Raw genomic sequence first — 15,667 nt, 5'->3', positions numbered from 1 at the left:
TTTTACGAGAATTATTTCCTCTTCAAAACAAAGTATCACAACTATGGGCCAAGTAACCTACAGAAGTTCAAAATTCCAAATATTTCCATAAATATTTAAAAGCAAAATATAACAGCAAGTAACTGTACCAGAGCAATTTTTAAATGAAATGAGCTCTGTAACAATACATTGCTCGAAAAATATTGGACCTACTGCAAACTAATGACAAGAAGACAGAGGAGCCTGAATTTTTCCCACTAAATTTGGAGTATGTGGTGATGAGTCCAAGCACAGTAAGGCAACATTACCAAAATGAGTGCCTCCTAAGCAGAACAGGAGTGGTGATGACAACATCATTAAATAGGATCCCTTGGGATTTAGATTATAATAGGAACACTTCTGCAAGCGCAAGAAAATTCAGACCCTTCACTCAGTGCTTACTGATTCTGTCTCCATGACGTTAGAAAACCTAAACAACTGCAGTGAAGGCATCATTAAAATATGAGTTCAAGGACTATATAGTGAAACAGGAACACAGAGTAGTTTTCCTAACAAAACCCCATAAGTTATGAAGATACAGAAATTCACCAAGTGAAACTTATCTGTTAAAAAATCCAAAGCTTATTCCTAACTCTGTGCAGTAGGCTTGAATCTAGTTTCCTATTTATGTTTGGTGATAGAGTAGCTGACCACATACTTTCCTCATCTACATTCCTCCTAAGCAACATCAACAGAAAAGATGGAAAGAAGTGTTTTGAAGAATTCAGTGCAGAATATTTTGTGATTGAACTTTTGAACTCTTCTAATTTATTTCAAGCTGCTGTCTGAAACTAAACAGATTCCAAACAAATTTAAAGACATTCAACAGCTAACAGAAATTGGCAGAAGAGTTTTCAAAATATAAAAGTAGAAGAGACCTCTATGGTTCCTAAGCTATTTGAAATGCCACTTCATGCATCTGTTTTCATACTTGGTAAACAATAGTTTTCAGTTCTTAGTTCTTCCCCATTTACCCCTTTCTTGCAGCATTCATTCTAAAATCAATGCAAACTGTTTAAACTAGACACCTGGAATGGTTTAAGTGGAAGTTACTTTACCAGACTCGTTCCTGCTGTCCTTTGAGATTTATGAACTACTTTATATATATACATTTTTGTCAGGAGAAGTTTATTTTACCATTTCTTGTGCAACATCATCAGGAGTTTCCTTCTCCAGATCAAAAGTAAACTCAATGGCTCCATTATCTTTGGGTTTTCCTTTCAGTTTCTTAGGATCTTCTACCCAGAGTCTTAAGGCAATAGAGGATTTCCTACCATGGTCTTCTTCTGCAAGTTCCACTCTTACCCCAGTATCTTCAGCAAAAAAGGCATGGCTTAACAAATCTTTAATTTCGTATCTGCAATGGATATAAAGAATATTCAAACGCTGCAAGAGGTTTGTGACAAGAAACTGCTGTTGAAGGTGAAAACATTTACAGTATGTTTGGTGTTCCTCCATAACAAATTTGTCGTCTTAGCAAAAAGACACAGTATTTCCAGTGTTACTGAGGACTGCTGAAAAAATGACGTTTCCTATTTCACAAAGCGTCAGCAATATTCCCTACACCATAAGCATGTACAGAAATGCAGATTACAGCTTTGCTCAACTTTCCTTGAGTATCTCAGCTTAAAAAGTACTAAGAAAAGAGGTTCCCTCTAGGTAGTCAGTTGAGGTCCCTAAAAACTATTTGTGAAAGTTACGAAATACTGAACAGTAGACTCACTCGTTTAGGAGAGGCCAGCATAAGAAGATTAGGTTTTAAACCAAAGCTGGAAACAAGGCACAATTTGTCTCCATATCCAGAGGCTAATGAGTAATGGAATCTGCTACAGCAGCTTGTGGTGAATCTACTACGTCGTGTTCGTGGTCGACCTCCACCACACGTGATGCTCCACACAGAACCTCCTGAGTGAGATTTTTACGGACAGCTATGCCAGAATGTGCTAGAACACACTAGCTCACATGTCCACAACGATGCTTTCTGACCTTATTCTTTGAAGCTGAGAGGTTGAGAGACACAATGATGGCATTTATTCAATTATCCTGACATTACATGGCAGGAAAGCAGGCGATCGTTCATATTTGCAGTTCCATTCTGCATTTTCTCTTGCACAGGGGAGACCCAGAGGCCAGAACAAAAATCCACAGACAACTTTGAAACACCTGCATACACATTATTTAATACAAAACTTGATTGAAACAAACCTTTCTTCTTTATTTTTGCAAATGCACTCCCCAATTATCTCCTTGATTTCAGGATCAGTAACTTTCTCAAAACTTGCTGGCTTTATACCCTAAAAGGACAGAGAAAAACAATTCAGTCTGAAAAAGAATTACATTATAGCTCTTCATTAAGGACATTTTTCTTACATTTTACAGTCCATTCAACCATTGGACTAACTAATACTTTGAAGTTGTTAGTCTTAATGCAAAATTGAATTGAAAATTTAGGGCTACCATATTTCTAAGTACCATTGCACTTCAAAATAAGCACACTAGTTTGTACATGAACTCAGCCGTACACAGGGCAAATCTCCCTTTTTCTTTACTAACCTTTGCAAACCTTACCTTTATATCCTGTGACTCTGAAGGCAATAGTCAAGAAACAGACAATTTTCAATTTTCAAAATAACTCTTTTCTGAAATTATTCCTTTTATGTTTTTTTGCCTTAACTCTCAAAACACTAAATGAATAAAGACAAATAATCGTGTTTTTCTTCAGACAGCCAGCTTCACAAATGAGTCGAAAATACCTTGAAATATTCCATATTCCTGTTTCCCATAAATCTTTTGCTCTTCTATGTCTCCGACACTCTCCAATACCCTGCTCCCCCAACCCAACCCCAAAACCAAGCAGGGGAGCAGGAGAATATGCCCAACAGCTCTGGGCTGCTCTTGCATTTCCCCTGCACATTGTTAGACTCTCATCGGGAATGAGTGGCAGAGCAGGTGTAACCTATAAATCAAGTTAAATCTCTGTCAAATGTTAACATTTTTGCTGGGAAAAGTGTTCAGTTCTAGATTTGGAACAGCTAACCTATGAGCATGGCCTTTCAAGGAGAAAACCCAACTGTTCATTGCAGAAGAAAACATCGGGAAGCGGAATCCACTTCTCCACACAGAGAGCTCTGGCTCGACATAGGTGCAACAAGAACAGTTTGCATTTCTTTCAGGTTAGGGTAGGGCAGTCATAGGTCCTCTCTCCCTGCTTTCTAATATTTCAGGACCAATATCTTAACTCTGCATGATCCTCCTCAGGGTATGTAGCCTCTTAATTAAAATAACATATATCTTTACCAACAGTTTTATATATTATATCATCTTTCTGTACATGTAATCAAAATAAACTAAAAAACTAATTACCAGGAACACCCGGGCAGTTAACACACACGTTCAGCTGTGCATTTTCAAAGCCGAGGCTGACCATTTCTTCTGATGCCAGGTTGCAGACAGGGAGGAAGGGATGTTCCGGTAGGAACAGCCATCACTCCCAGGGAGGCCACCCTATTGCTCTCCTTGTCAAACAATGTAGGAGCAACTAACAGATACCCAACATCTGTAATGCTGGTAACTCATGCCATTCTGTTCAACAGAAGATTTCCTCTGAATACTTTTCATGTATATATTCAGCTATAGATGACAACAGTGGCAACGCAAGAAGTTATCCTTTTTATTTGCGATGTTCAGCTTCAATCACAAAAAAACCTGATTCTGTTTTAAAAACACGTAACATCTCTACCTACTAAAACAAGATGGATATGGGCAGAAATTTCACAAAATTAATTTGGGAACAGATTCTGCAGTTAGACCCTATTACTTAAGGACCCAGGTATTTCCAATGAAGTCAATAAGCAGAATAAAAAGGAAATATGATTTCCTTTATCTAAAAAAAACCCCAGAATCTGATTAAGTACATAACTGAATGGGATTTGGACATTTAACTCCATTCAAATCCTTTTAAAGTTTCACCCTGAAAGAACAGTAAATAATGGATCATGCAGTGGCAGATAAGGAGGCCTGAAGAGTGGACTTTTGGCTCACCTGATGCTGCCTTGGATAAGAAAAGAAAAAAAAAAAGTGTTTCAGAAAGTGTCTGCAAGTACTTCACTGAATTTAGCGTTGAATAAATTTTATGGGTGAATTTCAACAAGGGCTGGCACCTCTCTGAGAATTTCTGAGTATTCCAACATCAGATTATACTTTTATCTTTTTATTAACATTCTGTTGCCATTCAAGCCTCAGATTCAACTTTAAACTTGGATCTGTTTATTTATTTATTTCAGGTCAACCACTCCCTTTTTGTCTTAAAACTTGAGAGTGAAATATGTAATTCATAGATTTTGGGGAGGGGAAGACAGAATAGTCATACAAAGACTCAGCTTCCCAGTTTTGCCTAGGCAGAGAGCTGCTGAGATCCAAATAAACCTTTCTTGTGGGAACAAAACAAAATAATCCGTACATCTGGCTGGCTGGCTGTGACCTACTAAAAAGAATTATTTGCTTAAGCAACCTACATCTTACTTATGAGATGAGGGTTCAAATTTTGTATATTAGAAAAATGTGTCAAAATGGTAGGGAGTGCCTAGCCTACCAAAGCCCAGGCTTGCTCAAAACAAGCAAAAGCACAGCACAGTGTGTCAAAGAGTGTTTCTTGAGAGAGCTCCGATACCTGGATTAGAAATGGAAGAAAACAAAGTACCACCAAAAAACATATTTAGCATGAATCCTCTATACCCCAATACACCCTAAAGCTACAGGAGCCTATCGTGTTCTCAGATGGGGAGGAATTTGAAGAAATCTTCGGTAATTCACAATGGAAAGCAATAGGACAAATCTCTCCATTTTCAAACACTCCAGTTTGCTACAGGAAACCATTGATTTCTATCTTAGTGTCACTTGTCAGGAAGAATGGGTAATAAAGACCATCATCTGCTATAGCTTCATGTTTACTGAAAAATATCCCACAAACGTGCATCGGTATCAATTTAACTAAGGGAAGAAAAAAAAAACCAACCCCCCGCAAAACACCAAAAAAACCCCCCAACAAAGCAGTAGAGGTAACTTTCACCATACTACCTGAAGAGCTTTCAGCTACCTAGAGGAATATATCGCTCACGTATCTACACACTCAAGGGAACCTGCCAATTGCTTTTTATAATTGCAGAGCACTTCATGGCTATCTTAACACAGACTGTACATATGAGAGACACGAAGAGCATAAGGTATATCACAGTATCTCTCAATTTAATTTTCTTTTCCAGAATTCACAAACGATCTTCAGTTACGTGGTTCAGCTTGAACTCTGACATGAATGGGATGGAGGGGCAGGACGTATTGGGAATCTAGAAATTAGGTTTGCCTGAAAACGGTCCTTTTGACAGATCCCTGATGACTGATACCGATTTTTGACCTTACAAATTGCTTCCACAAAAAAAAGCAACTCCTCCAAACACCATTTTATTTTCAACATCTTTTGAAGGAATACTGACTCCTCTCCGAACATCTATTGTATTTATCTACTGAACAGCTAAGCTATGAATAGATGACTAAACCAAACAAGGACAAAATATGCGCAGTGAAGTACTGAACAGAACTGCTTTGCCAAAGTGTTTTCTCAATGCCCATATGCTATAGTATGTTTTTGCTCCTTACTCTTCATTAAAATCTCCAAGGCCATCTCATTTTAATGCTGCAAACCCTCCCTACAGCGCTATGCCCTGGTGCTTACAAGCCTCCCGACAATGAAGGGGGTTTATGCGAAACGCAGGTTTCTATTTGCAGTCAAAGGACTCATCTCATTCATTTATACAAAAGCCATCTGTCTTTCCTGAGCATTCCCAAGGAAACATGGCACCAAAATTCAAAGTATATTAGCCAAGGAATTATCTATGACAGTTTGAAAACTGTACAGCTGTCTTGTAAACAAAAGTAAATTCAACACCACTGCATTTGAAATGCAGGGCTAACTGGTTGATAGAAGGTGCATGGGGATATTTTAATACAAATTCTTTAAATGCTTACATATATATATATATATATATATATATAATCCAAGAGCAAAATGAGAGAAGATCAAATAAACTCCCTTTCAAGAATTTCTCTGTCTCAAACAGGATGATTTACTTTGAATCCCTCACCACCACTTAGTCTCCTCACCTTCCTTCTGAAGTGATTAGGTTTGAAATACATTGCACTCCACTATAAGATGGTTGAGTCCACAGTCAGGCACATATAGGACATTAAAATTTTAACCTCCATGTTGGGGGCAAAAATGTGAAGCTTGTTTTTCAGAGGTCTAAAAATAGCCATTTGTCATTTTTGCATCAGCAGAGCACACTTTTGAAAGAGTAACACGTAATGCTTTATAGGATGCACAGCGTATGCCAGACAAGTCAACGTTAAGTCTGACCCATGTCAGTCAGTAATTTTTCTATCTAAAGGCTCTCCTCTCACCTAGAAGGTGCCCTCCTAGCCTAAATACAGTCTACTTTGGACTAAAACTCCACCTTCTACCTGAAGGTAGTCTCTAGACTCATGTAGTTCCTAGAAAAGTAGAAAACCTTCTTCCAAAAAAGCTGAAACCGTCTTTCCAACTGAAATTCCATGCTACCACACACTCTCTGAAGTCAATAAAGTGAAGGTAAGTTCTCATTTTGTCAGGGTTTTGTTCCACAACATTCAGCAACGAGATCACTGTGTGCAATTATAAACCCATCTCTCACTCCAAAATGGTACTCAATCCTAATGCTAATCTAAGAAGATTATCTACAGATCTAAGAAGATACCAGAAACACACAAGAAGTCAATGCAATGACATTCGTAACATTATTTGGCTGTTGGTGCTGTGCTACAGCTATAGCATTTATTCTGCCTGTATGAGCGGTATAGAAAATAGCCTGCGAATGCTGCGAAAACATTCAATACATTTATAAAAAAGAAGCAATACGAAAACTGAAAATGCAAAACAGAACACTATAAACATGTGGGTTGTTTTAAAGCGCAGGTTTGTGCTGCTAAACCCAACGAGGTCACCATGAACCCCTGGCAGATACAGCTGGTCTGCTGTGCATTTTGCAGTGCATGAGTAAGAAAACATTGGACTGGAGCTGCATGGGAAGGTCACAGACTCCGATGTTTCATCACTATTGTCTACATCAAAATTACTTGGCAGAATGATTAAACACAAAAAAAATCTGACTAAGAAAAACCATCAAGTTATGCATGAAAAATGAGATTATGGCATCAGAATGAAGGTCACTGCAAATATGCTGACTAGGAAATAACTTCAAAGCTAACTGCAGTAGATGTGGCTTGGACCTGTTGTTTGAAAAACACGGATTTTCTGTTTATGTTACATATTCACTTTTTTTATGTTTACACTCCGTAATTCAGGCTGAAAGGGCAGAGAGAGAGGTGACAAGTCGTAACAAGCATGTCTCATCTGGCAAAGAAATGAGCCCCTCTGTACATTTTGAAAACGACTGCCACTTTATGCTGGACTATTATACACATACAGTTAAACATGCAAAAACAAAAGTAGAAAACTAAAGCAGCATTTTTAAGCCATGAGAATATGGTCAGGCAGAATAAAAGGTCACTGAAATAAATAAGTATAATAATCTTACACTACAGACATGCATAATGCATAGTATCTTAAAACAGTACTGTCTCAGAAAGGTAACATTTCTATTTTCGGTACCAATAAGGACTACCAATGCATGTGACTTGGAAAAGCTACGACTTCAGACGTATCTTGCATCCTATTAGCAGGCAAGAGTTTGATAGAGTGTTAGGACACAGAGTAGAAACAACTGAAAAAGATATTTTAATGGCAAAACCAAAGTAGTACACTGACTGTGCTGGGCAGCAGAGGGAACATGCAGCCCAGCATACTCCAAAGTAAGGTAAGAGGCAGTCTGAAGAATAAGGTGGTTATCCTACCTTCACTATTAAGCAGTTGCTTGCTTGATGCAAACACTAGCAAGCAATTCCGACCCCTTCAGATGCTCTCAGCACCTCCAGTGGTTGCCCTCACGATGCTGAGCCCAAGGCAGGAGAAGTGAGTTATTTTATTTTATACTTTTAAAATAAAAGTATCAGGAAACTAGACACAGTAATCACGTTTTTACATTACATTGACCCTCAATTTAAAACACTAGAAAGAGTGTTTACATTTCTGGTGCAAAAAACCAGTTTCATCAAAAATTAAGTTGATTTCTCACTGACGAGCTGAAATACGTGACAGTGTTCAGGAGCACTGCACCATTGATCGCCCCCATCTGAGAAGGTCAGGGCCACCTTCTGCTCTAGTGAGAACTCCAAACCTCATCTATCGCTGGGACGAAAACAGTCTAACTCAGCCTCTTGGCTTCAGTCTACGCTCCATTTCTATACTGTATTTCGGTCCAGTGCTAGCAACAGCAGCCGTGTGACCAACCCTAACGCTGCATGAAAAGTGGTTTTAAAGTTTTTCGTCTGTAAGTCGTCACCGCCCCGCTAACGGGGCAGACCTCGCCGCCGGGCGACGGCCCAGGACCCCAGACCCGAACCTCCAACACCTCCACGGCAGCAGCAGGTTCCCTCAGCCCCCGCGGCGCCGGCTGGGCGACTCACGCAGGTCGAAGCGGGGTCCTTTGCTGTCGCCAGCTCTTCCGCGGATGCAGCTCCTCTCGAGAAGCTGTTGAGCCCACCAGAGAGGTTCCTTCTGGGGTGGAGGATCTCCCCCAGGGCGCTGCTGCTCCTCTTGCACCCTCACCAAGAGGTCCACCCCCTGCTCCTCCTCCCGCCTGACAGTTCATGCAGCTCATGGCATGCGACAGGGCTTTTTCCCTCTCCACCGGGAGCTGGTTAACCCTTTCCTTGGAACGACAGTAATGCCCGTTTTTCCATCTAAGGAATCCCAGCGCCTTTGCTCCCACTGCTGCTGCCCTGTGTTCGGCTGTAGAAGGCAGTAAACACACCCTCCGTGCCTGCACCTGACGCCTTCTGCTTCAGCTTTCCCTGCTAGACGGTTCTGTTTCAAAAATACCCCTTACAAGTTATAAAGTGACCTTTCAACAGCTTCTCCGCCATTACTTGTTCTTCATGATAAACATTATTTTCCATCTCCCTAAAGTTGCTAGTATAAGACCAGTTTTTCAAAGTTACAGTAATTTACCATATAATCCTCAGCTATGTAAAGGTTATTGCCACAGAAAATGAGTTGGCTCAGGCTTTCATCAGTGTTTAAAAAAATGACTACTTAAGTCTGCAAATTGAAATACAACATCTAATTAGGAATCCTCTGATTAATCGTTATTCTTTGCCATCTTGGATATTGCTTTGATAAATGAGGCCTAGGAGTCTTACGAAGTCTTAATTACCAATATTCCAGATGGCTAAGAGTTGTACACAGGGTTTCTCTGGGTATGTGGAGCAATGGAAGATATCTATATTATTTGTGGCTCTAATGCATACACGTATACCCAGGTCGCCTTAACATCAGCTAACCGTGACGGAAGGTCCACAAACAAACGAGGCACGCTGCTCACGCAACGCCTGTCCAAGGCAGCAAGTAACACACCCTACACTTCTCAGGAAAGCAATGCAGTATCTAGGGTTACAAGACCGGTATCACATTCAGGAGACGAGGCCCCAGAGCCTAAAACTAGAAGAGACGCCTGTTGTCACCATGTGAAGCTTTAGAGCCCAAGGAGATGTCCCCTAAGCTACCTACAAAGACGGCATTTAGAGGACACCCGAAGGACTGTATATCTAAATGAAGCCAACAAGCCGCTGTGCCAAACGAAAGAAACTTTTCCTTGTCAGAGAGGAGTGAGTGGAATAACAATGTGGTAAAGCACCATGGAATAACGATGTGGAACAAGCGGCCACGCTCATAAGGATTCGGGCAAGCAACTCCACTGAGCCATCAAACGTACTTCATTCTTGGAGAAGATGCAGCAGGCGTTTCCAGCCAGCCCATGGTGCGGAGCACGAGGCGCGCAGTCAGTGAACCAGCAGACCCACCTCTGCTCACACTCCCTTCCCTACAGCGCCATAGGGACCTGCTCCAGCCATAGCGATGAACCTAACTGCACTGCTGAGCAGCTTCTGATGCCTTTTTTTTTTTTTTTCTGAAACTATTTCTGAGTAGCTATGGGTTGAAAGAAACACTCTAAGAAGCGTTAAACTACCAGAAATCAGGGTTACAGTCCATTGGGAAAGATTCAGCTTTACCAAGCTACAAATATCAGCTTGCAACAGTTTACACAAAAATGGGATAAAGCTGCTTCCCCTCTTCAGATGTGTCCTCCTGCTTTCAGAAAGTCATGGCATCTCTCCCACTTCCAGCAGGGACATCCTCCTGTGTCTTGTGATACCGACTTCAACTTTTAAACACAGACTCCCAAATCGTTTGCATCCTCCCCCTCCCACCAGGTTAGCATCATCACAGCTGGGTAGCACAGCAATCTACAACAAGAGCACCAACTTCCCGGCATCCCGGTCTTCAGTGGGGGGAAAAGACAGATACTGAACAATACAAACTATACCTATAAAAATTCAATTGCATTTAAACCCATCATCTGGCACATGCGAGTGTTTGGGTATCTGATGAAACCATCTCTATATCCAGTGTGAGAGTTAGCACACAGCAAACCAGAAAATGGAGGTTTGACCTCGAGCAGTGTTTGCTGGCTGCAGGACTTCACAGAACCGTATTTGTACTAGCCTGATTCACTAAACCTCTTGGAGAAGGCAAGTGGTCTCAATCACCTTTCTAAATCAACCAGTTACTGCTAACTTTCATTTGGGAAGATTTTTGCTCATAACAAGCAGTTGGATAAAGAGGAATACACACTAATTTTGGGACCACGGTTTTGGAGACTGAGAGATGTAAGCCTAATTACTCTTTCTACCTTACAGGTCAAAGAAATAAAAGCAACCTTATCTGTAGCTAATCTCTGCAAATTTTAGTACAGCTTTCTTCCGAGGATTACCCTCTTCACATCCCGAGTGTGCAGACTGCATCTTTAGGTGATGCACGAGGGCCAAACCACACAGCTCACTATCATCTTTTGTAGCGACCAGATGGAAAGAAATACCTGGGAATATCTTTGACAAACCAGTCTGTTGGACATAACCTATCCTGAAAAAAACCTCTTGTAACTCTTGGTTTCATTTAACCAAATAGAACAGAATATAACCACAGCTGCCAAAGCCTTTGGCAAGTCTCATTTCTCTGCAGTCAGTGATTTGCAATCTGATAGCATCTTACAGACTCAGGAGTTTTTTCAGGCATTTGCAGTACAGCTCATGTAGACAAATACATTTATCATCTAGGGATGAGAATGTTGGAGAAGGTATCTTATTCAGTGTAGAAATTATTTTAGATTGACCTCTCCTCCAGCCTAACCTCACCTGAAAATGCAGCAAACCCATTTCCACGGTTCCTGTCTGGGGATTACCAGACCTCACAGAATTCCAAAATGCAGATATAAAGCTCCTCTGGCCGAGTCCAAAACTAAACATCGCTGTCTTTTCCCTTTTATATCTTCAGATAGTTTGTTACACATACAAACAGAGGGAATCTGTGCTGGAAATCTGAATCAAACATCCTCCAACATATAAATAAGTATTTAGGCTGTAACCAAAAAGTTAGTCATTTTAGCTTTGTAGGAAACTTGATCAAGTCTGAAAAGTCCCCATTTAGGAGGCAAAACTAGAGCAAAGATTGTTCCCTGCTCATTCTTCCCAAGTTTTATGTATTTTTGGCTGATGGAGACAAAATCAGCAACAAAGATTACTGAAGGTATTTTACACAGCTGCAGTACAGTCTAACACAATCCAACCATGGGAATGCAAGCTTACAAATAAACCTGCAACAGGTTTGTGTAACCCAGAGCTCGGATACTCTCAACACACTACACATTCGACAGTACCGACACCCCATCGAAATATGTTTTTAAACCTTCAAATTACAAAATCCCAATACAAATTAAGGACGTTTACTCACACAGGTTACTTTCCGGTAAATTTGAGCAGCATTCTGGCATTCTGAGTAAGGGTATTCTGAGGTAGCCATTTCCAACATGCACATTCCAAAAGCATAGACATCCACAGATTCATCGTAGTGTTCCTCATACATTTCTGGAGCCATAAATTCTGGTGTACCTACACAAACATACACAAAAAGAATGTAAATTTTTTATGAAGTCTAAACGGCTTTAACCACAATCTTTTTTGCCTATAAGGAGTGTGCCCATTACAGCTGTGTAAGGGTGCATGCAAGATTATTTCAAAAGAGGGAAGTAACTAGAATAAGCTCAAGCATCCTCCTCCAGGGAAGAAACCCAAAGTCAACACATACACTTACATACCCATGGCTCACTGGTAATAATACAAGGAGGAAGAGGAAGTGGAAAAAAAAAAAGTATCGAAACTTCAAAAATTAACAAGAAAATGAGATATGGCACATTGCCTGACCATACTGGAAGTCATGAAATGGTTTCTTTTTCTCGGTGAAGAGAGGGATGTGTACAGGCTTGTGGCGGTGAAAAGGAGAGAAGAAACGAGAACCTTCAGTCTTGTTTTTATCAACGCAAATTTTCTTTTTTTTTTCCTCCAGAGATACATAGCAACCAGCCGGAAGACAGACAGCACTTTGAAAGCAAGTAGTATCACAAATCACCTACAAAGTCACGCACAAAACATTAAACCTAATTCCGTCACTGGTTCAGTGGGACAAATCAGTGAGGCTACTCACAGAATAAGGTCCTACTCAACAGGGATTAGGGTGTCAGAAATCTGATGCAACTGGATAAATATTAAGTGAACCACTGTACTTACTGCTTCATAATGGGAAATTGCAGCTTTATGACATGCAGTGACTTACAACGCCTGCAATGTTTGCACAGCAAACTACTCTGAAAAGCGCAGTCTTATAAAGCAAACGGGAAAAAAATTAACACCTAGGTAATTTATTCCAGGAACTGTATCTCGTAAGGTAATTTATGCTTAGGAGTCAAGACTAATTTATTTCCTTTTTACATTTAGAAAAAAATGAAGGAAAGGAGAACAATGCAGTCATGTGTTGCGGGAGCAGACCAGCGAGCCGCGAGCACTGGGATGCCAAAAGGAGCACGAGAGGTCTTGGACCACGTGAAGGACGCAGACAAACTCTGCCCGTCCAGCCCAGCAGCAGCCACCTCGGCACCCAACCTCCCCCCAGAGCCCTGTGGCAGCCTGGCGGGTCTGTTTGTCTTTTGTTATGACATCTCTACACCAGCAGCAAAAGCACAACTGTAATTAAATTAACATATACCGGGAAAAAATATTTCTCGTATATGTTTGGGGACTTGATTTAAGGTTTTTTTTTTTAATGGCAACATAAACGATGTCTCTCAAAATTAGTGTCTGTCAGTAAAAACTCTGCTTTTGCACATTTTCTGAAGTAGACTTGGCCTAACACAAAACAAGCCTCAGCACAAGCATTCCCCTAAAATTCATTTTGCAAAATTCGGGATCAATCTCTCCCCTTGTTTATGTTCCTTCCACCTCAAAGATACTCATTCCTTCAGCCTTTGCAAATCAGCCAGACCCATGTCATGAAAGCTTAACTTAGTACCTGCTCTTAGGTTTTTTCTCCCAGCTGTCACATGGGCAGTGGCTGCTGCTCTGAAACGGTTAACAACTGCCACAGAGAATGTTTTTTGGAGCTGCTACCTTGTTTTAGAAGGAACAAGACTCAGAGGCAGTGAATCTCATGAATTACGGAGCATTTAAAGCAAATCTGAAAAAGTGATTGCAATAGTCTAAGCAGAAAATGAAATTCTTGACACCATTCCAAAATAGCACGAAAATGACATTTTCCCCCCATCCCTTGGGGGCGGGAAGGAATACATACAAGTATCCATAAACAAAACAGACCACCTAAACGTAAAGCCGCTCAGCATCTATTGAACTCCTCTTGGCAGAGGGAGTTTTGCCCTGGCTCAGCTCCCTGCAGAGATACACCGCAAGGTCAGACGAGCATCAGCGATGGCACGAACGCAGCAAGGGAAAAACTGGACCTCAGCCATGCTGACTTCATTCCGTTCAAGCCGATGTAAAATTGCAGCTACTAATATTCCTTTAAAGCTACTACATCTATGGAGGGGGCAGAATTACTCATCTCACCAGTGTTTCCAAGCCCTCCTAATTCTTTCTTGGGAGCAGCACTACTCATGAAAAAGATAAGCTCGGTTATATTGCCAAATGAATCCAGACACCTCGCCAGCAACCTGCAGCCCTTTACAGTATTCAATTTCTTTTAGACACGAGCGTGCTTTGACAGTGTTGTGGTAACAACCAATTTTACAAAAACCTGTATTGGTATTACTGACATTATTCCCAGTATTGGTATTACTGATATTATTCCATTATGTCCCATGGACAATTGTTATACTGCAAAAAAAATTATGTGAAGAAATACTGACCCTCAACAGAAAAAAAACCCACCAATTATTAGAAGTAAAAAACTAGAGAAACTTAACAGATATAAACCAACATGATTTCACTAAAATCAACAAGATTAAGAGCAAACCCACAGTAGCCAAGCACATAACCAGAATTTCTATCATTTTGACTTCAAAGATACTGGGCTCACTAAGCATTAAGGTCAGTGCTTTTGTACAAATAATTGTAAACAATTATAATCTCTGAAAGTTTGAGATACTAAAATAATTATTTCAGCAACTACTACTTGAAAGATAGGATGCTATTTTCATATATAGTAAGGGAACAGTGGTTGTCACTATCAGTTTGCTAACTCTAATTACCTAGAATCTAATTTCCATTTATATTGTAAGCTGAAATACGACTACGTGCATTATTACTTCCCCTACTTTCAGCATCATTTCTCAGGAATTTGCAGCTTCCTAGAACCATCACCTACAGATCTGAACAAGAGAGATTTGCTACAGAAGCTTGGGTTAAAAACACAAAATGTTTGAGAATTCAGGGAAACGTCACATTTACACAGAAAACATTAAATGCAACTTTTGCAAGGAAACGACGTCCTTCGACAGTCATTCAGAAAACGTCCTCCCAGTTCAAGCAAACCCAGGTTCTAACACTCCTCATATGCAGGCACCACCTAAGGGCATCAGCTATTGCATATCCTAGTGGAAATTTCTTTTAATTTCGTACCTACTGATTTTTAATAAATTGCAAATGTTGTTTCAGCAGAACTCTGCCAGGACGGCGTCGAGGCAGGGACGAGCTTTGCAGTTGCCTGCAGAAGCAGCCTGTTTTGCTGATGCCCCAATAACTGGGGATAAGGTGTTCCAGCCAGGCCAGCTCCCCTACAACCTCTCTGCAAAGGAGAGAAGCCCGGCTCCGCAGGGCACTACTGCCTGCCTCTCCCTTCAGCAAAAGTAACCGTCCCTATCCCAGCGTCACTGGAAGCAGAAGACTTCCCGGGGGCTTTCCCAGGCTTTTGCAGCACTCCCTTCTTAGGGAAAGAGCAGGGCATCCTTTCTCTTCCCTCTCCCCTCTCTTTTCTTCTCCTTGTCCAGCAGGCACTGAGCCTGTTCTCAGGAGGATGATGCACACAAGTTGCTGAGAACCCTTGCTGCTCCTTTTGAAGGAGAGAGGAGAAGGATTTGTGGATACCAAGTAATATTTCAAT

At 40.8% G+C, this 15,667-nt stretch overlaps 1 protein-coding gene across 17 annotated transcripts in view; it reads right to left on the bottom strand.

The window, feature by feature from the left end:
* The window catches only part of WNK2 (WNK lysine deficient protein kinase 2), a 118,081-nt gene that overhangs the window by 59,618 nt on the left and 42,796 nt on the right, over window positions 1-15,667 (bottom strand). For all 17 annotated transcript variants that reach the window (XM_030043461.2, XM_030043448.2, XM_030043454.2 and 14 more), the window contains exons 5-7: window positions 12,014-12,171; window positions 2,224-2,312; window positions 1,156-1,375 (exon numbers count right to left, since the gene is read on the bottom strand). In XM_030043461.2, the coding sequence (XP_029899321.1) occupies window positions 1,156-1,375; window positions 2,224-2,312; window positions 12,014-12,171 (467 nt within the window). The remainder of the gene's footprint in view (window positions 1-1,155; window positions 1,376-2,223; window positions 2,313-12,013; window positions 12,172-15,667) is intronic.

The sequence above is a fragment of the Aquila chrysaetos genome, chromosome 20 (genome assembly GCF_900496995.4).
Source record: "Aquila chrysaetos chrysaetos chromosome 20, bAquChr1.4, whole genome shotgun sequence".
NCBI classification, from domain to species: domain Eukaryota; kingdom Metazoa; phylum Chordata; class Aves; order Accipitriformes; family Accipitridae; genus Aquila; species Aquila chrysaetos.
This window is presented reverse-complemented; position numbering and strand designations above follow the sequence as displayed.